The following is a 20024-nucleotide window of genomic DNA, read 5'->3' on the forward strand; positions in this document are numbered from 1 at the left end:
ACCAACAAATTATATACATATATTTTATATTATACATACATAATATATTATTTTTATAAACAATTTTAAAGATCTTATATATGTTTTCATCAAAATTTATTTTTAATCTATTTTATGAAAGCAAAAATGTCCTAGACGAGAACATTTATTTTATGGTTTTGTGTATATGAGTGTCTATGACAATTTTTTGTGGGACTAGAAATGCCATTGCCTCTTCCTTCTAAGTCAAAATGGTGAATTTTGACGCTTTATTCACAATGAATTTAGTGATCGATTCTGTAATGTCAGTCGTTTTAATTATTTTTTTATTTTGAATGAATTGTTGCCCCTTTTTTCCCCTTTTTGATTGAATCATTCTTTTTTTGGTGTGTATGGTTGATAATCGAATAACCGAAGCAAATTAAATCAAAATTTGATAACAACTAAACCGATAAATGTATATTATATTTGATTTGGTTTGGTCTCGAAAATTTAAAAATTGATTAAGTTGGTTTGATTTTTGTTTTGATCAATAACCAGTCCAAATCGAGCCCTGAATATCTCTATCTCTATTTATCAATTTATGAGACACAATTTTTTTTTATATTTTTAAATTTTGGCAGTAAAATTAATAATTCAAAAGATATATTGAAATTTTTTAATGAAATAACAATTTAGTTGTAGATTGAAATTTTAATTATGACTCATAAATTAGGACGGCTGTAGTATTACTATTTTCACTTTTCCTCTCTCATATATGTATATATATATATATATATAAAGATCTCTTCCTTTTTCCTCGTTCTTTTTCGTTTTTCTCTATTTCGATTTAAGATCATCCAAACGGAGCTTTAACTGGGCCCAAGATAAACTTCTGGTCAAATCTCACACACATTAAACCACCACCATAGCAGCAGCAGCAGCAGCAGACCGGAACCTCATCCTTCCTCCTCCGTCTGGTCCACCGCCTGTATCCGATCAGCCACCGTCCTCCTCCCCCTCCTCCAAAACCGTTCGGTTAACACCGTGTTTGTCTGTTTGGTTGTTTGTGTTTCAAAATCTCAACTACCAGACTGCCAACAACTACTTATCTACTTATATACAACTACTTTTTTTTGTGTGTGTCATAGAGGGGAAGGATTAATGGAGTCGAGTTCGGAGTTGCTGAGATCGATTGAATCGGCATTGGGAGTGACGATGGGAAGCGACACGGTGTTGGTGCTACTTACGACGTCGTTCGCGGTCATTGTTGGGTTAGTAGTGTTCTTCTTGAAGAGATCAAGTGATCGGAGTAAAGAAGTCAAGCCTGTAGTGTTCCCCAAGTCCTTACATGTGGAGCCAGAGGAGGAGACTGAGCTAGAACCTGGAAAAGTTAAGGTCACCGTGTTTTTCGGTACTCAAACTGGCACTGCTGAGGGTTTTGCCAAGGTATATGCCTTTATTCTGGTTTCTCCTTGACCTCTGTTAGATATAATTAGAAAATTTCAGAAGATATATAGTTATGCTTAATTCAATCCACTATCACATATGAGAAATGGGCTAGATCCACTTTAAGCTACGGTATGCAGAGTTACCTGCTCTGTACTGGTGTGCTGGTAGCAGGTGAAGCATTGGAGAGAGCCGAAGTTGGTCCGGACAACATTGTTATTTAAAAAAATACTCACAAAAGAACTGTCATTTAGTATCAAATCCTAGATCCACCTGCTGATTAGGCCATTATATTGATTCTTTGATGTTTCTATGTATAATAGTTCTTGTTTTTTTAACTTGAGAATGAACGGAGTGGATCATGTATAAAATCATTCACATTCAGAATTTTCTTATTGGATTTCAATAGTACAGGAGGTCTAGACTGAGGTTCAATCCGTTCATGCAGAGTAGTCCTGAGTTCTTCTCTAGGGTTGACTTATCCATAGATCTATTTTGTCCTTATTTACATGAGCATCCAGGGAATGATAACCCCGTGTTTTATGTAATCTCAGCTTTTTTGTTGCATTTTGTCTTTTACTGCCATTTTCCAATCATGGTAGAATAACTATGGAGATTCTGGTGGATACTGAGCCTACAGATCGAATTTTCTGTTCTTCCCCCTTTTTTGTTATTGAACTCTTTGGATGGAAATCTCGAGTATATGTAGGGAAATATATAATGGTGGGATCAAGTGGGTGCTCTGAAATATATATTTCAGCTGAACTTCTTGCTAGTGGCGGTTCATATTGCATTTTAGCTTGCTTTTAGGTTTGTTATTCAGTACATATTGGTGGTTTCATGAACATGCATGTAGTTGCATTCAAATTCAGTTATGATTTTATTAATGAGCAAACTTCTACTGCTTAAGTTTGAATTCCTTAATGCATTATGCATAAGCATAACCAGCACAAAGTTACGTAATTAATTCTGACTGACAGTGTCTACCTTAACGTGGTCTCCCTAAAATCTCTGGCTTTTCTGCATGATGAATAAAGCTGGCTATTCAGCTAGGCTTTCCAAAAATCTCCTATTTTCTGCATGCTCACATCAGTCTAAAGACTGGTGGTTTGCGTGTTCTTGATTGATTCATATTGCTTTGCAAATTTGAATTCTCATCCAACTTAAAAGTCAATTTTCAGTCTTCCTGTTTCCGCGGAAGAGTGTAGACGTATGCTTTATTGCTGCCGTGATGACATGGTTGAGTGTTCATTCTATCCAGCACTCGGACGATCAAACCTATCCTCAGATTCCATCAGAAAGTGATTTCATCTCCAAAACTATGACAGAGCATAAGCAGCATAACATTGTGTAACTGACGTGTGGCACTGTCACGTGTCCACTTCAGCTAGGCTTTCCAAAAATCTCATCTTTCCTGCATGCTCAAATTAGTCTAAAGCCAGTGGTCTGCATGTTCTTGATTGATAATTTAGTATCGTATTTCTTGCCAGGCTTTATCAGAGGAGATAAAAGCAAGATATGAGAAGGCAGTTGTGAAAGTTGTGGACATGGTAAGTTGCATATACTGATTTATCCTGAATTTCTTGCTTTGAGTCTTCTTCTCTGATAACACAACTTTCAACCCTAGGATGATTATGCTGCTGATGATGATCTTTACGAGGAGAAACTGAAGAAAGAAACAGTTGCATTTTTCATGGTGGCAACGTAAGAGAGATGTTCATTTGGAGTCTGTCAAGTTTGGTTTTTTATTTGCTTTAACTTAAGCATATAGTTTTTGCGTAGCTTATATTTTTACACCTAATACTTTAGCTATGGGGACGGCGAGCCAACTGATAATGCTGCAAGGTTTTACAAGTGGTTCACTGAGGTAGAATAGTTATGAGCATCATTGTTCTTTACGCATGGTTCTTTCGGAGAAACTTCTTTTCTTTGTGTGGAACATTATATCTGTGTTCTGTATTTAGGAACAAGAACGGGGTGCGTGGCTGCAGAACCTCACCTATGGTGTTTTTGCCCTGGGTAATCGCCAATATGAACACTTTAACAAGGTATTTGCTGGATAGCATTATTGTATTTTCCACATCCTGTTTTGTTATCTGACAAAGATCTTTTGGAACAGATTGGGAAGGTGATAGATGAACAATTGTGTGAACAAGGTGTGTATATGTTGTTTTTTCACTATGGTATATGATCCTACTGTTCTTGTTTCGACGTCCAATACTAAATATTGAGCTACTTGAAAGTTATTGGATGATACTGTCAAGTAAATTATGCCTCCACATTTGGCCCAACTAAACTGCATTGTATAATAATCATTTTCCAACTACCAAGAATTAGTAGTTAAAAATGATTTTGTTTTGCTGGTGTTTCTTGGAGCATCTACCATTTATTTTTTGCTTTTGGGGTTATGTATTCCTGATATGTTTCAATCTTATGCTTCAAGTGAAGGACGAGGTGAGCAGAGACACCTTCAGTTATAGCCAAGACAATTTGTTCTCAGAGGCCCCTGTTAAAAAATTATAATCAGCCTATGCACAATTCACTTTCATACTATTTGTTATCGTGTGATAATCATTGACAAGTTTATACCATAGTTGGACTCACTCTTCAGCATCACAGGTGCAAAACGTCTTGTGCCTGTTGGTCTTGGTGATGATGATCAGTGCATTGAAGATGATTTTGCTGCCTGGTAATTTGTTCATTCCTTTGTTCTATTTGTGTATGTTCTTGGAATCATTCTTTATGCATCTCTGAGATGATATAAAGGGACAAATGGACAATTGTTTATTTTGGTTATTTATCGTGGTTTGTTTACTTAGGCGAGAGCAACTGTGGCCAGAATTGGATCATATACTTAGAGACGAGGATGACGCAAATTCTGCAGCCACTCCATATACAGCTGCAATTTCTGAATATCGTTTGGTTATCCATGATGCCGCTATGAGTCTTGAGGATAAGCATGCAGGCATGGCTAATGGTAATACCACATATGACATCCACCATCCATGCAAGTAAGTGTGTGAACGAGCGTCTATTTTCTATTTCAACTCTTTGGCTGGTTACAGATAGTTCTCCCTTTTTGAACCTGCAGAGTAAATGTTGCTGTTCAGAGAGAGCTTCACACACCTGAGTCTGATCGCTCATGTATACACTTGGAGTTCGATATATCTGGCACTGGGATTTCGTAAGTTTTTTCATTTCTTCTATCTGATTGATGATACTGTGTAACCAAAAATTATAGAAGGTCGAAAGTAGGTGGAGCAGTTGATGATCTTTCTGTCACGTGTTCCATTCTATTTGTAGTGTTCTATCTTATTATCATAACATAGATTCTGAAGATGTTACAATAGGGAAAATTCGTACTTTGATATTCTTTTCATTGTGTGGGAGATGCAATTAAAACTTTCTCGCTGCATGTTGGGACATGCTTTAATCGTAATGGAGAAAGGTCTAAGGGGGAAGTCTGGTGGCTCCCTCTCCTTTAATGGCATGCCATAACAATTAGATCTATCTCTATATATTATTATATTATGCATCATTTTGTAATATAATTCTGTCTTCTGTTAGTGAAGACAAGTTTTTGCATGGTTAGAGTTCAACTGTTTTGTTGTGTGCTATAAGTCTTCTTATCCAGGGATGGTTGTGCTAATCTGTCTCTTTATATATCATTTGTCCTGAACTGTGTGAGCTATTGTATCTGTGCTTCTTTCATCGCATACCTGTGTTCATGATGCCATGATGATTGTGTACTAAGCTTTGTTGTGTAATGCATCAATTTCTTCCAATCCTCAGCTATGAAACAGGAGATCATGTGGGCGTTTATGTTGAAAATTCTGAAGATACTGTTGAGGAAGCTGCGAGATTGCTGGGGCAGTCATTAGACTTGATATTCTCCATTCATACCGACAAGGAGGACGGTACAGCTGGAGGAGGCTCGCTACCCCCACCTTTTCCTGGTCCCTGCACTCTGCGTGCTGCACTTGCTCGTTATGCAGATCTTCTGAATCCTCCGCGGAAGGTTTGTCTTCATTGGAGATTATATTTTACTTCTTTTAACAGTTAATGTTGGCATTGCTTTACTGGAGATTCTGGTGATGTTTTCAGGCTACTTTGGTTGCATTGGCTGCCCATGCAGCTGATCCTAGTGAAGCAGAAAAGCTCAAGTTCTTGGCATCTCCGCAGGGCAAGGTGAAATAGTGTTGATTATGGTGTTCATCTTCTTTCAATTGTTGTCTAGTGACTCACCATTGACAGAAAGTAGAAACCCAAGAGGTTAAATCAGTATCCTAATATGCCCTTGATTTTTGGTTTCATTCAGGATGAGTATTCTCAATGGATTGTTGCTAGTCAAAGAAGTCTCGTTGAAGTAATGGCTGAGTTCCCATCGGCGAAGCCTCCCCTTGGTGTATATTTTGCAGCAGTTGCCCCTCGTTTACAGCCTCGTTACTATTCAATCTCCTCATCTCCTCGGTGTGTAATCTCATCTCAATACTGTGGCAGATAGAGTTTAACAAATCCCCCTAAGACAAGTGCAGTATGCTTAGCCTCAACTTTGGTGAATTAAATTGATGGAACCCTTTTTGTCATCTGTAGATTTGCACCTGCTAGAGTCCATGTAACCTGTGCACTAGTCTATGGTCCAACTCCCACTGGCCGAATTCATAAAGGAGTGTGTTCGACTTGGATGAAGGTAATCAAAGAAGCTTACACATGCATCGTCAATATTCAAGTTCTTATTGAGTTTCCTTACACTTCTAATTAGTTTTGCTCGTTATACAAAAGCTAATAGATTTTGTACTAAGATCTTGATCTCATTCAATCATAAACAGAATGCAGTTCCTTCGGAGAAAAGTCACAATTGCAGCTCTGCTCCCATTTTCATTAGGCCATCCAATTTCAAATTACCAGCCGACCCTTCAATTCCAATTGTCATGGTGGGGCCTGGGACTGGTTTGGCACCATTTAGGGGATTCCTGCAGGTGCAATAGTTGCTTTTTGTTTTTTCAAAAAATTAATATTGCTTGTTCTGGTGCAAGTGCTATAAGACAGGTGTATTTTTCAGGAAAGAGCAGCATTGAAGGAAGATGGTGCTCAACTTGGTCCTGCTTTATTGTTTTTTGGTTGTAGGAATCGTAGAATGGTAGGTTATGACCGATCCATTACGAATTTGTATTTTGAGATGTCTGATAAGTTATACTATCTGGTAGATAATCCTTGATATTTGGTTTAGGACTTTATTTATGAGGAGGAGCTTCAGAGTTTTGTGGATCAAGGTGTAATATCAGAGCTGATTATTGCATTTTCAAGGGAAGGGCCACAGAAAGAGTATGTTCAACATAAAATGACGGAAAAGGTAAGTGTGCTCTGATGAAATAAGACTAAGCCCAATTGTTGTAAAGCTAAGTGATTCTAATGCAACTTATGATGTATGTGCAGGCCTCCCTTGTTTGGAGTTTAATCTCCCAGGAGGGATATCTATATGTATGTGGGGATGCTAAAGGGATGGCCAGAGACGTACATCGTACACTCCATACCATAGTCCAGGAGCAGGTATGTGCTACTTATCCCAAAAGAAAAAATGATAGTGGATGATTTGGTATCTGATTGTACTATATTTAAATTATTGACCTGATAGGCAGAACTTGTATTATTTTTGTTGTATCTGATTTGGTTATTGTGTTTAAATTAAATCCAGGAGAATGCCGACTCATCCAAAGCAGAGGCTATTGTAAAGAAACTCCAAATGGATGGAAGATATCTCAGGGATGTGTGGTGATCATCAAGGCCTTGGTCTATTTATTTGACTTGTAGCAAGCTTGGCAAGGTCCTCTAAGTTGCTTTGAGTTCCAACCGGAAAAGAATCCGGTCAATAGCGAAGGTCTGGATTCACTGCAGCATATAAGTTTTGTTCACTAGGTTGTGCATTGCTCTTCCATTGGAGCAAATATGCATTACCTGATTAAATTTTTACAAGTGATTCAGTATTGATACGAAAACTTCTATATTTAGTTGGCCAAACACTAATCCCAAATCATGTTGAAAGCCGTACCAAAAGGCTTTGTAAGAATAGCTGTACAAATGGAGGGTAGAATAAGTGTGTTGATACACATTTATGTTGCTGTATTTTTTAAATAACACATTCAGATATAATATTCTTGTGTTCTTCATCACTAGTGTTCAGGTATTCCCAGTTTGTGTTTAAACGCATGAAATCCTGCTTTCACACTGGAAATCCGAGTAGACTTATTTCAAGTGACCTTTACACAGACAAGAATCTACGTCTACTTATTTTGGGTTGAAGACATGTCACACACATCAGAATTCATGTTTTTTTCCCCACAAAGCATCGATAGGTGATAGGACATGATTTGAATTGCAGCACTATGAATCTGAATTGAAAATAGTCCATTTATGATCCAATTGGGACTTCTGAAATGGTTTACTAACATCCAAGATCTTTTGGAATAAAAGAAATTCGCAGAGCTGCTATTACATGTTTTGAGACTTCGAGGTTGTCTAAGACGTAGAGACTCCAAAAATCATGTTTTTTGAGGGTGATTTGATTTACAAAAATGGTGTCTTGGAAATGAGCAAGCTTGAATTTTAAAACCCGTTTGTCTTATGAACAAGAGAAAACTTAAAGTTTAGAAGTTTTGCTTCATGGGCAACACTTGTAACTTTTGATCTTGAAAGCTTAGTTTAAAATCTCAAGGCTATCCATTGGTATTATTATAAATAATTTCTTAGCAGTGTAAAATGCGTCAGTGAAAGCATACAAAGGCCACAATTTTAGAAAAAAACGCTTTTATAGTTTGCTTAGGTCATTTGCTAAGAATTATCTACTACCTATACTATTGGCAATAAATACCCATATAAAGGTCGATATAAGAACATGTCATTTGAACACTTGGTTAAAAAAGAATTTAGAAAAAAGTCAGGTGCACCGATCCAAACAATATGTTAGATAAAAAAAAGAACTCCAAATTGACATCTTCTATGTAAAAAAAAGAAGAAACTTCAATCATTAGAGAACAACTTATGATTCTGTATCTTCTTCTAATTATTATTACAAATACACAAATACAAAATATAGTACTTAGATATTCCTACGGAAAAAAAATGTTTTTGGCTACTTAAGAATGTCCAGACCAAAATATTTTTGAAAACAAAGATCGGTTAATTTGCATCAATTTGATTTTTCTTCAAAATTTTATTATCCTTGAAAATATATTTTTTTGATTAAAAACCAAACCAATTTTTTTTAAAGGGTGCTTATTAAAGAGGAAAAAAAATATTAATGTACCTTTATAGCAAGAATGTAATTTTGAATTAGACCGATAAAATTATAAAATCTTTTTTTTTAACTCATTTCGATTCAAATAACTCTTTAACAAATTGATTTGTAATTTATCCATTTAATTAAAAAAAGGGATTTTTACACAAAATAGACCAAAGGAGTAACCTATTTAAGTAAAGTAGACCTAGCCAACTCATTTATCCTAATTGGACCAAAAACTCAAACTATTTATCCTCTTATCCACTTTCTCTATTTTAATTTCGCACGTGACGTTATGCTGACGTCAATCTTTTTGATACCATCAAAGTATATTATATACTCTCATAGTATCAAATGCGAGATAGTTAAAAATAAGGGGTGTGAAAGTAATGGGGTATAACTATAATTATCGATTAAAAAACTACTGCCCAATTTTTATTTTTTAATTCGTCACTCTTCTTCTTGACAATCTTGGGCCACTCACTCTTTCTTTCAGACGACCTGATTTTTGAACCTTAAAAAGAACAAAACTTGAAACCCAGATTGATTTGGGTCATTTAGAAAAGTTACCAAGAATCCGAGAGAATTGAAGCTACATCTATAGACCCAAAATCCCTCTTAACTGGAATTCCAAATAGTAAGCATTTTCTTGATCTATTTTCCTGCTATTCTTTAGTATAATTTTCAGTATGCTGTTTGTTTTTAGGCACCATTTTGCCCATTCCTGGTCAAAATTAACTCTTTTGTGTATTAAAGATCCTAACTTTAGTAAAATTACTTGCTTGAACACTTCATATGTATACCCTTCTAGGTATAGTTCTAGAAATTTGTGTTCTTGGTCTCATATGTACTGCCCATCAAATTCTAGACTACTTTTCTCTCACACCCAATTTGGCATATTAGCTAGAAAACCATCCCTATATGTGTTTCTGCATCAATTGTTGCCTGTCAGTTTCTATTCTTCAAGTGCACCTGGATGGCTAAGAGGACCCCCATCAAGATCTTTAAGGAAAAGGATGAATAGAAGAGCAAGAATTGCAGCAATGCCTGTCCTTGATGAATCCCAATTTGAAAATGCTGTATCTCAGCTTCCACCTAGATTTACCCCTGAAGAACTGAGGGATGTCATGGCTTCACAAAGAGATCCTTTAGTGTGTTTGGAGTTGTTCAATTGGGCGTCGAAACAGCACAGGTTCAGGCATAATGTTTCGACCTACCATGTTGCAGTACAAAGGCTTGGTAAAGCGAATATGTATGAAGAAATGGATGATATTGTTAATCAAGTGCTTGCCATTCCTTCTATTGGGTCTGAAGAACTTTTCAATTCAATGATTTATTATTTCACAGAAGCTAGGAAGTTAACTAGAGCAGTGATGATATATAAGCATATGTTAAACAGTAGGAAATTTGATTGTAGGCCGTCGATTAAAACTTATAATATTCTTTTCGCAGCACTTCTTAGTAGGAGGAATAATTCATATATAAATCACATGTACATGGACGCTATAAGGTCTCTGTTCAAGCAAATGGTTGATAATGGAATTGAACCAGATATCATTTCCTTGAATACTTTGATAAAAGGATATGTGCTTTCGCTTCATGTAAATGATGCCCTTAGGATATTTCACCAAATGGGTGTGGTTTACCAGTGCCAGCCTAACTCATTTTCATATGATTATCTGATCCACGGCTTATGTGCACAAGGACGAACAAAGAACGCTAAGGAAATTTATAATAAGATGAAATGCAAAGGATTGATACCTAGTAGTAAATCATACAACTCGCTAGTGAACTCTTTGTCTCTTGGCGGAGAGGTTGATGAGGCTGTGAAATTCTTGTGGGAGATGAATGGAAACCGAAGAACAATTGACTTCATCACCTTCAGAACAGTAATTGATGAAGTCTGCCGACAAAAGAGTATGCAAGACGCTATTGGCTTGCTGAAGGAGTTTCAAGATAAGGACCTTGTTGATGGTCTTACCCGTAGCAATCTTCTGTGTGAACTTGAAGATGACATTGATAATTAAATGTCAGAAAACATTAAAGGTATTGCTTTACATTCCTTGATTACTTACTTTTGGTGGATCTCTTTGTTGCTTTTCGGGGTGGGTTCACATGTAGGGCTTTACTTTCCATGTCTGATCCTTTTGCTACTAGAATTACAGATGATACTCATTTCTCCTTAGTAAATTCAGAAATGATGGATTCCTCCTTTGAATCGGCGATAATATGCTGCCTGTTACTGTATCTAAAAGCTCTATAACTGTCAGAGTGTAGGCCTGCTTAACTTGGTTTACAGGTAGTCAGATAGCTGGCTGTAACTTCACAAGAAGATAAATTTGGAAGAACTTGGCAAGTACTTTAATGTCCACCTGGTCTAGGATACTCAGATTCCCATTGAATAAACAAATGATTCTAAAACCATTTTGTTTCTCTACATTTGGCTGACTGCTATGGACAAGAGAAGTAATGGATATTATGGGAGTGTACTCTCTTGTTCTCCATGCAAAGTAATAGCATGTCATACTTGCACATTGTTCAAGGGGCATTATCAATTGAATAAGGTTTGTTTAAATTGTGTCCCAGCTGATCAACATTAGTTCACATAGACATTTTTTTTCCTGATCAAGCAAAGATTTTATTCATATGTTCCAGCACCAAGACAGCGCTGAATGTGCAACTGTCAAAATGTTAGAATGAAGCTCAATTTTGTGGCGAGTCTATAAAATCTACCAATTTCCCTTCATCATACATCTCAACAAAATTACACCAAGTAGCCAAGTTACTTAAACATTTAAATTTCAACATCTTGATGGAAATAGCTTTGCCTTTAAAACACCTCAAATTCCTTTCGTTCCAGATAGTCCAAAATACACAACCAGGGATGGTCCTCCATATACGTTTCAGTTTCTTGTTTCCTTTGAAGAACTCCAGCATTACATCAGTTTCAGTAGAGAAATCACAAAACTGGTAGTATCTTTCTATTAGATTGTATACTGTTGCTGCATTGCATGAGAAAAATTGACTTGGTGAAAAGAACACTACTAAAACTACAAACTTCAATTAAGGTAAGTTTCTGTAAGTTGAAACATGAAGGTCTGGCCCTGCAATTATCAAGCACCTCAATGGTCTAAATGACAACTGTTCTAGAATTTATTGAGTTAAAAAAATTCTGTCATGTCATTGATTGGAAAGGAAATAAAATCTCGTGGACATGCTAGAATTTCAAATTGTTGTGAAATATGTGTGTGGATTTGAGCATTCTTTTCTTCTTTTAGTCGTAGGCCTGGGAAGTAGGAGGGAGGGAGTAAACTCACATACCTATATTCTGTTCTAACCAAGCACAGAAAATATGACATTGAGAAATTTCTGATGCTGCAGCTAAGCTAAGAAAATAATCCGACATGGTGGCTTTGGGGAAAAACAGTTTCAGTTGACAAGAGCTGAACCTATGGAGTGCTTGGCTTGAAACATTGGTAGGTACCTTGTCTAATATTGCTCGGCACTACTGTTGCTTCCAAATTTTTTCCTTTTCATCTTCTTGGTAACATGCCGTAGATGAACTATTAAAATATTTTGAAATTTCCTTTTCATGTTGTAGAAAAAGCAGTGAGCTGGTATTCTCAGTCTCTCTCTGGTATTCTCTGTCTTGTTTTATGTATAGTGTTGAAGCTCAATGACATCTACTTATAGAGGAGGCAAATGTTCCTGAAGAAGTGTCATGACCCGAGTGTACACCCCGGCCGAGACACGGTACCTGGAACCACAAGTGATCCCAAGCTAATCCTTGGCATAACATATCAAAGCAGAACCATAAAGGAACTAAGCGGAAGCTGATAAAACATAACTACGTAAGTCTTACAAGAGGACATCAATAGATCCATGAGACAACATTACTAATGTCTGAATAAAGCCTCTACTATTTAGAATGAAAATATAAGTTTGTTGGGACATGGCCCCTAGCTACCTTCAAAAAAAATCTAAAGACTACATAAAAGAAATCTAACTGTTAAACCCATGGAGTCCACAAATGAGGAGGATTCACTAACTGCTGACGGGAAAAGCTGCAACTTTACTAGCCACGAGTCTGAGAACGGTACTAAAATCTACATCATAATAGGACGCAGCGCAGAGAAAAGAATGCGTCAATACGTGGAATATACTGAGTATGTAAGGGAACACTGACATAATCATATTAATTAGCATATGTAGGAACAGTGAAATAGGATTTCCAAAATCGTAAGACATAATAAATGAACCAGAAGGAAAACAGTCGTAGTTCCTGCATAAGTATCAATTAAACCTATGTTTAAAAGCATATGTAAGGATGAGTCTAATTTAATAGCCTTGCATAATCATAGTCATAAAATAGTATACTTAAATGAACCATATAAAGTTAAGAACATATCGTAAAAAGATGCATAAACTGTGGAGTTTCTTATAACCGATATACACCATGTGAGCTCATGACATCCAACAACAAACTCAGTTGGGCGGGCAGGCCTACACCTTGCCATGGTATAGGACCATATCATATCTATGTGGATCCACTAGTGTGTGCCTCTCAGGGCCATATGGAGTTGCCCGACAAAGCGATACACTTAAGTCCTACGTTGGCGCGTAGTTATGAGACTTGGTTTTTTCTAAAACTTGCGTCCTCTTGTACTAAATAGTCCTCCCAAAACAACATATACATATAGTGCTCATAGGTATTAAAATCACGTATCGTTTGAATCATATATGAGGCTAAGCTCGTAAGTCATATCATAAAAACATACATAAAGCTGTAATTTGTGTCATGCTTATTCTCATACTTAATATGCCATAAAGGGTTTGAATGAGCATAAATGAAATCATGCTAAATCAGTATTATGAGGTTTAAAATCAAAGTGAACAATGACAACTTATCTTAGTGGAGAAACTCATAATTATTTCATAAAGAACCCTAGCTTTGATTCTAGCAATATATCGATGTTCTCTGAAGATTTAACACATTTTTAGGCATGAGAGTGGAAGGAATACTCTCATTGAAGCCTTACATACCTTAAATGCTCTAATTGAAACTCTAATGTTGAAGAGGAATCCCAAAAGTTCCTTCTTGAACCTTGAGATGAGTTTTTGTCTTCACTAGATATGGGATGAGGATTTGATGTTAGAATCTAGTTAAGAATTCACGATTAGAGATTTAGAATGTTTAGAAATACTTGAGATACATGGAAGGGACATACCTTGGTGTTGGAGATGGAGGAGAGGAGAGAATTTGAGAGAAAATAAGCCCTCGATCGTCCAAGATGAAGTTTATAGTGACCCACCGACTTAATTAATAGAGCAATTTAAAAATCTAGATCCTCGAAATTGGCTTGGTGCGATGCGGCCACGCTATCAGTTGTGTGGAGCGCACAACCACTTAAAAATATAACGAGGCTACTGGAAAAATGGTCTGGCGCGGTGTGTCCACGCTACCAGGCGCGCGGAGCACCCGGCCAATCTGAAAGTCCTTTAGTAAAACATACATAACTTTTTACTCCAAACTCCAAATAAGGCAAACTTGGTGGCGTTGGAAAGACGACTTACAGACCTTTAATTTGATAGGTCATGGCCACCTAACTCTTTATTTGCTGAGAGATATGGTTATTTGAAGTTGACCCTTATATGAACTCATGCGAAGACTTAGCCGATAGAAATGCTTTGAACTTGGGTTGGTGTTTGAGGTACCTTACGACCCTAAAACACATCTGATACGCTTACTACACTTAGTAAAAGACTTTAACATATATGTACAACTTAGAAATCAATGGGTTCAGGCCTATACACCTACAGAGGATGGTTCAAATTTTGCTTAGAAGTTGCGGGGCGTTACAAGAAGTTTTCCTGAATGTGGACTTTAATGAAACTGTTCTTCATAGGGAAACACCTGAACTTGAAACGTTCATGCTAAGCATTTTATTTAAGTTGGTGAACTCCATGTCCAGTTATATCTACATTCCCAACTTGATCACACCCATTTACTCTGTCACTCCCTCTCGAGACAAAGTTCAATGGTTAGACAATATCGGATGAGAGAATTACTGACTCATGATTTGGTGAATGGTTAACTGGATAATTTAGAGTCGAATATTGATATAAAGTGAAGAACAGTGGAAAGCTGCAAGTTGAACCATTAATGTCTTAAAGGTATGTTTAACTTTCCTGGCTGGCATGGTCGAAAGGATGAAAGGTTTTATCTGCATTTTAATATGAGGTCAATTGAGGCAACAATCCTAAAGTGTGGAAAAGAAGTTGCAAGTTTTACCTAACATTAGGGGTGTAATAATTTACTTTTAAGCATGGTGTATAGTTCACGTTAGCTTGTCATTTTTTTCTCTTTTGCACCTCTACTTGAAGGGTAATATTCTCTTGTAGTAAATTCATCAACTAGCCATCTATCAACAATAACAACATGCCCAGTGTAATCCCACAAGTGACTAGTCACCTATCAAAAAACAAAAAAGTCACTGGAAAGCCTGGTGAGTTGTCTTCTAATTTTCATATGAAATTTCAATCAGGTGATTGCTTATCTGCCATATGAATACTTCTAGTGAATCAGGAGCATTAAAAAAATTTCCTAGTGCAAGTGCAAAGGGGTATGAGAGAAGCTTCAGTATAAAACTTAGGGGATGCACTTCTTGTCCTTGATGATGCCTTTGCTTGTCCTCTCCTTAAAAACAATAATATCAAGTCAGAATCTGAACTGTTATACCTGCCCCCAGGCAAAGGTAGTACTACACGGTATGTGTGGTAAGCGTACTCACAGGTTCCAATCATGCTAAGGAACCAGGTTTGATATTTAAGTGGAAAAGCGAAAGGTGGTGGTGGTGGTGGGGGGAGGCTGGCATTTATCCACCGGTTTTGAAGCTGTAAAACAGCAGATTTCTGTGTTTATAAAGAATCTGAACTCTTATATCTTTTTTACTTGTAACCGAGAAATCTTCGAGGCCTGTAGCGCACAGTTTGAAACCTTGTGGATGATGAAGCCACCCCTTTACCCTGTTATATCTTAAAATGCATCTAAAAGAAGTGCACAATCGATAAGGCAACTGGTGCGAATTCACAATCGGTACATAAGTAAATTGGCACAGAACCTTGAATTAATGTCAGACAGGATTATTAGATACAAGCACTTTACATCAATATTCCGCATTTCTCATCTTTTTTGTTTATTCTGTTTCTGTTCTTTTCTCTGAAACGGAACTTCACTCTTATATGGAAATCATAGAATGAGAAAAAACACCTTTAAATATGTTGGAGCTATTTTGAAATCCTTTTCTTTTAATTATTGAAAAGCGAGAAGAAATTGGTGAATGTTTTTGTAAGGATGATTTAGGTATTGTCATGCTCTGTATAGTTGTGATATGTGTTTATGGCGTAATACATAGATAGACACCTGATCTTAGCCTCAACTGGCAACGAAACACCCCAACTTTGAAAATGCACATCTAGACACCATAACTTGGTTTAAGTTTGCCTCGTAAACATCCCAACCTTGAGAATGCACATCTAGAATGCACTCTCTTAAAGGTGTCTAGATGTGCATTTTTAAAGTTAAGGTGTTTGCGAGACGCACCTATATCAAGTAAAAGTGGCTAGATGGTCACAGTGAAATTTGGGGTTGTTCAACTGCCAGTGGAAGCCAAGTTAAATTGTCTATGTGTTATGCCTTCGTTTATTGATGTTAAATCCTTTGTGATGATGCCTTCCCTGCCTATTCCTTTTTCCATCAATAAACAAATATCACCAGGTACATGCTATGCCCCACCAACCGGATAACTTTGCCCACCGAGGCATAGGCAGATGGTCGAACCTTATTCCTCTTCTTGATGTAAATGATAAAGAAGTAGTGATAGTATTGTTAAATTGTGATCTCTATATATCTCATATGCTCTCTTTGTACTTTTGTAGGCTGCATGAAGTCTAGTTTGTGGCAAAAAAAGAATTCATTTTTCATGGAGAAATGAAACAGCTGCAGGAAAACAACAATTTTTTTCTCATGGAAGATGTATTTGCATCTAATATGGAATGAGGAGCAAGAGTCAAGAGGCAAGATAGAATCCCTTCAAAATCTTTCTCCTCATATGAGATAAATGAGGGCAGCCCAGTGCATTAAACTATCGTCATGCGTGGGAAAACCAATGAAGATGCCTAGCTTTGAACTTGCGACATCTAGTTCAAGAGATGAGGCCCCTGACCAAATGAGCTCTGTAGCTGAAGTATGAGCTAGATTTGTTTAAATACATCAATTGTATACTAGTTTTCCTTCTACTAAAGCTTATAGCTAGTAGCTAACTTATTAGCTTTGCTTGGAAAGTGCACCTTCTTTTATATGGTATGTGTACTCACTTATGGGCAGAAGTCATTTTTATTTTAATTCTTATATCTTAATTTTTAACTTTATATATTGCTTGCTTCAACTAACACTGGCAACATTACTATTAATTACTAAAACTCAAAAGTTTAATCAAAACACACTCCAATTTATTGAGATATTATTAAATTTTAATGTATTTTTTTTTTCTAGAAAATATTTTCCAAGAAAAGTTTCTTTTGTGGAAAATGACTTTCGTCGTACCAAATACATCCTTAAAGTTTAAAACTTTTCTTCTCTTTTATTTATTAAAAGATTTTTGAAATTTGTGATTTAAAATAGATCATAGATATTTATGTGATTATAAGTTATTTAATTAAGAATAAACGGAAAAAAATTAAGGTTGAATTGTTTTTAATTATAGAAAGATAATTTTCTTTTTATGACATACTAAAAAAATACCAAGTAAATTGAGACGAAGGAGTTAACGAATTTGAATTTTGACAATTTCGTTAGATTCAAAAGGTGATTTATTTAGTCGGATTTACTACTAACATTAATGTCAGATTATACGATTTTGCCTTTTCTCAAATTATTACAATCTTTCTCAATAAAGACATTACCCTCCTTCCATTTTTAGCATTTACTTTTTGAATTTTTTTCAATATAATATACTTAAGCATTTGGTAATACAGCACGTGTGTTGTTTCTTGAATTTCTTAATTTGATTTTATTTTTAATCAAGTATAATTTGATTATGGATTATACTTGATTTATAATACAATTTAGAATGGAAAAAGTTTTGTGTTTACGTCAACTCAATGAATACATAGCATTTTATACATGCACCACTATTATTTAATTATAATTAATTAATCAATATTTATTTAGATTCAGTGACGAAGTTACATATACTTGAGAGGTGTCAATTTGACACGACTTTGTCAGAAATTTATATTACATATTAATATTAGTTGACTTCTTCATAAATTTAATTTTTTAATATATTTTGACATCCTTAAAAAAAAATTGACTCTGTTATTACTTAGACCCAATCCCTATTGCTTAAAATTTGAATTATGTCAAATGCATTCACAATTTTGATATTCTTGTATGAATCTTGGTCCATTCCAAGATAAATAACTGCTTATTATATTTAACAAGCTTCAAAGCTCAAAAATGATACTTGATCATAACTCCTAAGTTTTTTTTTAATTTTAAAAAAACACCTTGATTTAAATAAAATGAGAAAAATGGAAATAAATAGTAGTATGGAGCATTCAAATCTAATTTCTAAAGATTGAGAGAATGATCATTTTCATTGTATAATATACATGATAAACGATTATCTGAGATCAAACTCGAGTTTATAAAATATTAACAATTAGTGATACAAAAAAGAATTTGATAACTAATTAAATTAAAAGAAATTATATCATCTTTTTTTTTAATTCTTTCTTCTAAGTCTGTTATCAAGTATATTGAAATATGTTACAAAAGATTCACAAAATAAGACATTGGAACGTACTTGAAATGTCATTGACAGAAAAAGATACGAAAATAGTGAGCATTTATAGAATTAATTAAATAGTTTTGTCAATATTAGCATTTAACAATTAATGAGAAGCATTTTTTTTTTCGGAATCACAAAAAATCTTAGTTAGAATGGGATTTCAACTCAGCATTTTTTGAGTGAGATTTTAAAAAAAGAATTGTTTTTTTGGGAGCACAACACAATTAGAAGTTGTAAACTATAGGCGGGGGATTATTGTTTATCATTGGCCTCTATGATGGAATCAATCAGGAAACCCGAGAGATGGTGATTTATCTTGTCGTTGATATCACGAGTTCAAGACCGCTTATCTTCAACGGTTAACTTTACTATTAAAAGATATTGTTTAAAAATAAAATTACATTCTAAAATTTAGTTTTTTTATGTAAAAAACTTTGCAAACGAAATTAAAAGGCTCAAAAGAGTTCTTGTTGTTGAGGTCAATATTATTCTGACTCAGATAAAATTAAAAGAACGAAAAAATATGTTCATGCTGTTGTAGCCTCAAGTACAATTCTCGCTAGGGCTGTTCACAGTTTTGGTTAAAACCAAAACCAAACCGAATAAAAAAACCGACATTCAGTTTGGTTTGGTTTGGTTTGGTTTTAAATTTGAATAACCGATAATATTTGGTTTGGTTATGGTTATAGAAAAAAATAACCGAATAAATAACCGAACCAAACCGATAATTATATACTTAAAATTTATAATTATTTATATGTATAATATTAGTTTTTCATAAATAATTAAAGATATTTTATACGTTTTAATTATTAATTTAATATTAATATACTTATTTTTAAAGCTCAGCAATCCAAACTCAACTCTCAAACCCAATTATAAATTCTAATAAACACTAAACAGCGGTCTGAGTCCAACAATCCAAGCCCATTAGCCCAATTCTCAAGCCCAATTCTAAATCCTAAATTCTAAATCCTAAATTTCTAATAAGCACTAAGCACTTGAGCAGCATGCAGCAACATAAAGTAAAAGTTAAAACTTTAAAACCCTAGTATCTGTTTTCCTTTTACATTTTTGTTCCTCTCACGTTGGTTTCTCACAAAGTCACAGACTCACAGTCATAGACTAACAGTGAAGGCTCAAGAGCAAACTCAACTCCTCAACCCCAAGTATAAGATTGTCAAATTTTGAGAAGGTTTGTAAGGGGTTTTTCAAATTTTAAATTGATTTTAAGTTGTTGTTTTTTTTTCCGAATGTTTAAGTTGTTTCATTTTCTGTTTTGAACCTCTGTGGGTCGTGAGGAAAAAAGAGCTTCAGAAGAATTTGAAGAATGTAGAGAGAGAATATTTGAATTATCTCGGCTAGTCATAAACCGAATAACCGAATCAAACCGAACCAAACCGACAATAACCAAACCCGTGGTTATTATTTTACTTGGTTTGGTTATGGTTTTAGACATTTAATAACCGATTAAATTGGTTTGGTTA

The 20024-nt window shown here is 35.3% G+C and overlaps 2 protein-coding genes across 2 annotated transcripts; both read left to right on the top strand.

Moving 5' to 3' along the window:
- The first annotated feature begins 775 nt into the window (after positions 1-775).
- LOC129902604 (NADPH--cytochrome P450 reductase) lies at positions 776-7577 on the top strand. The gene is made up of 19 exons (XM_055977933.1): positions 776-996; positions 1110-1407; positions 2898-2957; positions 3035-3111; positions 3217-3274; positions 3372-3455; positions 3527-3563; positions 4027-4096; positions 4227-4418; positions 4499-4591; positions 5200-5425; positions 5512-5595; positions 5726-5877; positions 6001-6097; positions 6237-6386; positions 6470-6547; positions 6638-6760; positions 6844-6957; positions 7103-7577. Exons 2-19 carry the CDS (start codon positions 1123-1125, stop codon positions 7181-7183), a joined length of 2061 nt encoding a protein of 686 aa, XP_055833908.1. The 5' UTR covers positions 776-996; positions 1110-1122; the 3' UTR covers positions 7184-7577.
- A 1576-nt stretch (positions 7578-9153) lies between these two features.
- On the top strand, positions 9154-17108 carry LOC129902605 (pentatricopeptide repeat-containing protein At2g27800, mitochondrial-like). Its single transcript, XM_055977934.1, has 3 exons — positions 9154-10729; positions 12065-12159; positions 16622-17108. Exon 1 carries the CDS (start codon positions 9373-9375, stop codon positions 10708-10710), a length of 1338 nt encoding a protein of 445 aa, XP_055833909.1. The 5' UTR covers positions 9154-9372; the 3' UTR covers positions 10711-10729; positions 12065-12159; positions 16622-17108.
- Positions 17109-20024: the final 2916 nt, after the last annotated feature.

The sequence above is a fragment of the Solanum dulcamara genome, chromosome 9 (genome assembly GCF_947179165.1).
Source record: "Solanum dulcamara chromosome 9, daSolDulc1.2, whole genome shotgun sequence".
NCBI lineage: Eukaryota > Viridiplantae > Streptophyta > Magnoliopsida > Solanales > Solanaceae > Solanum > Solanum dulcamara.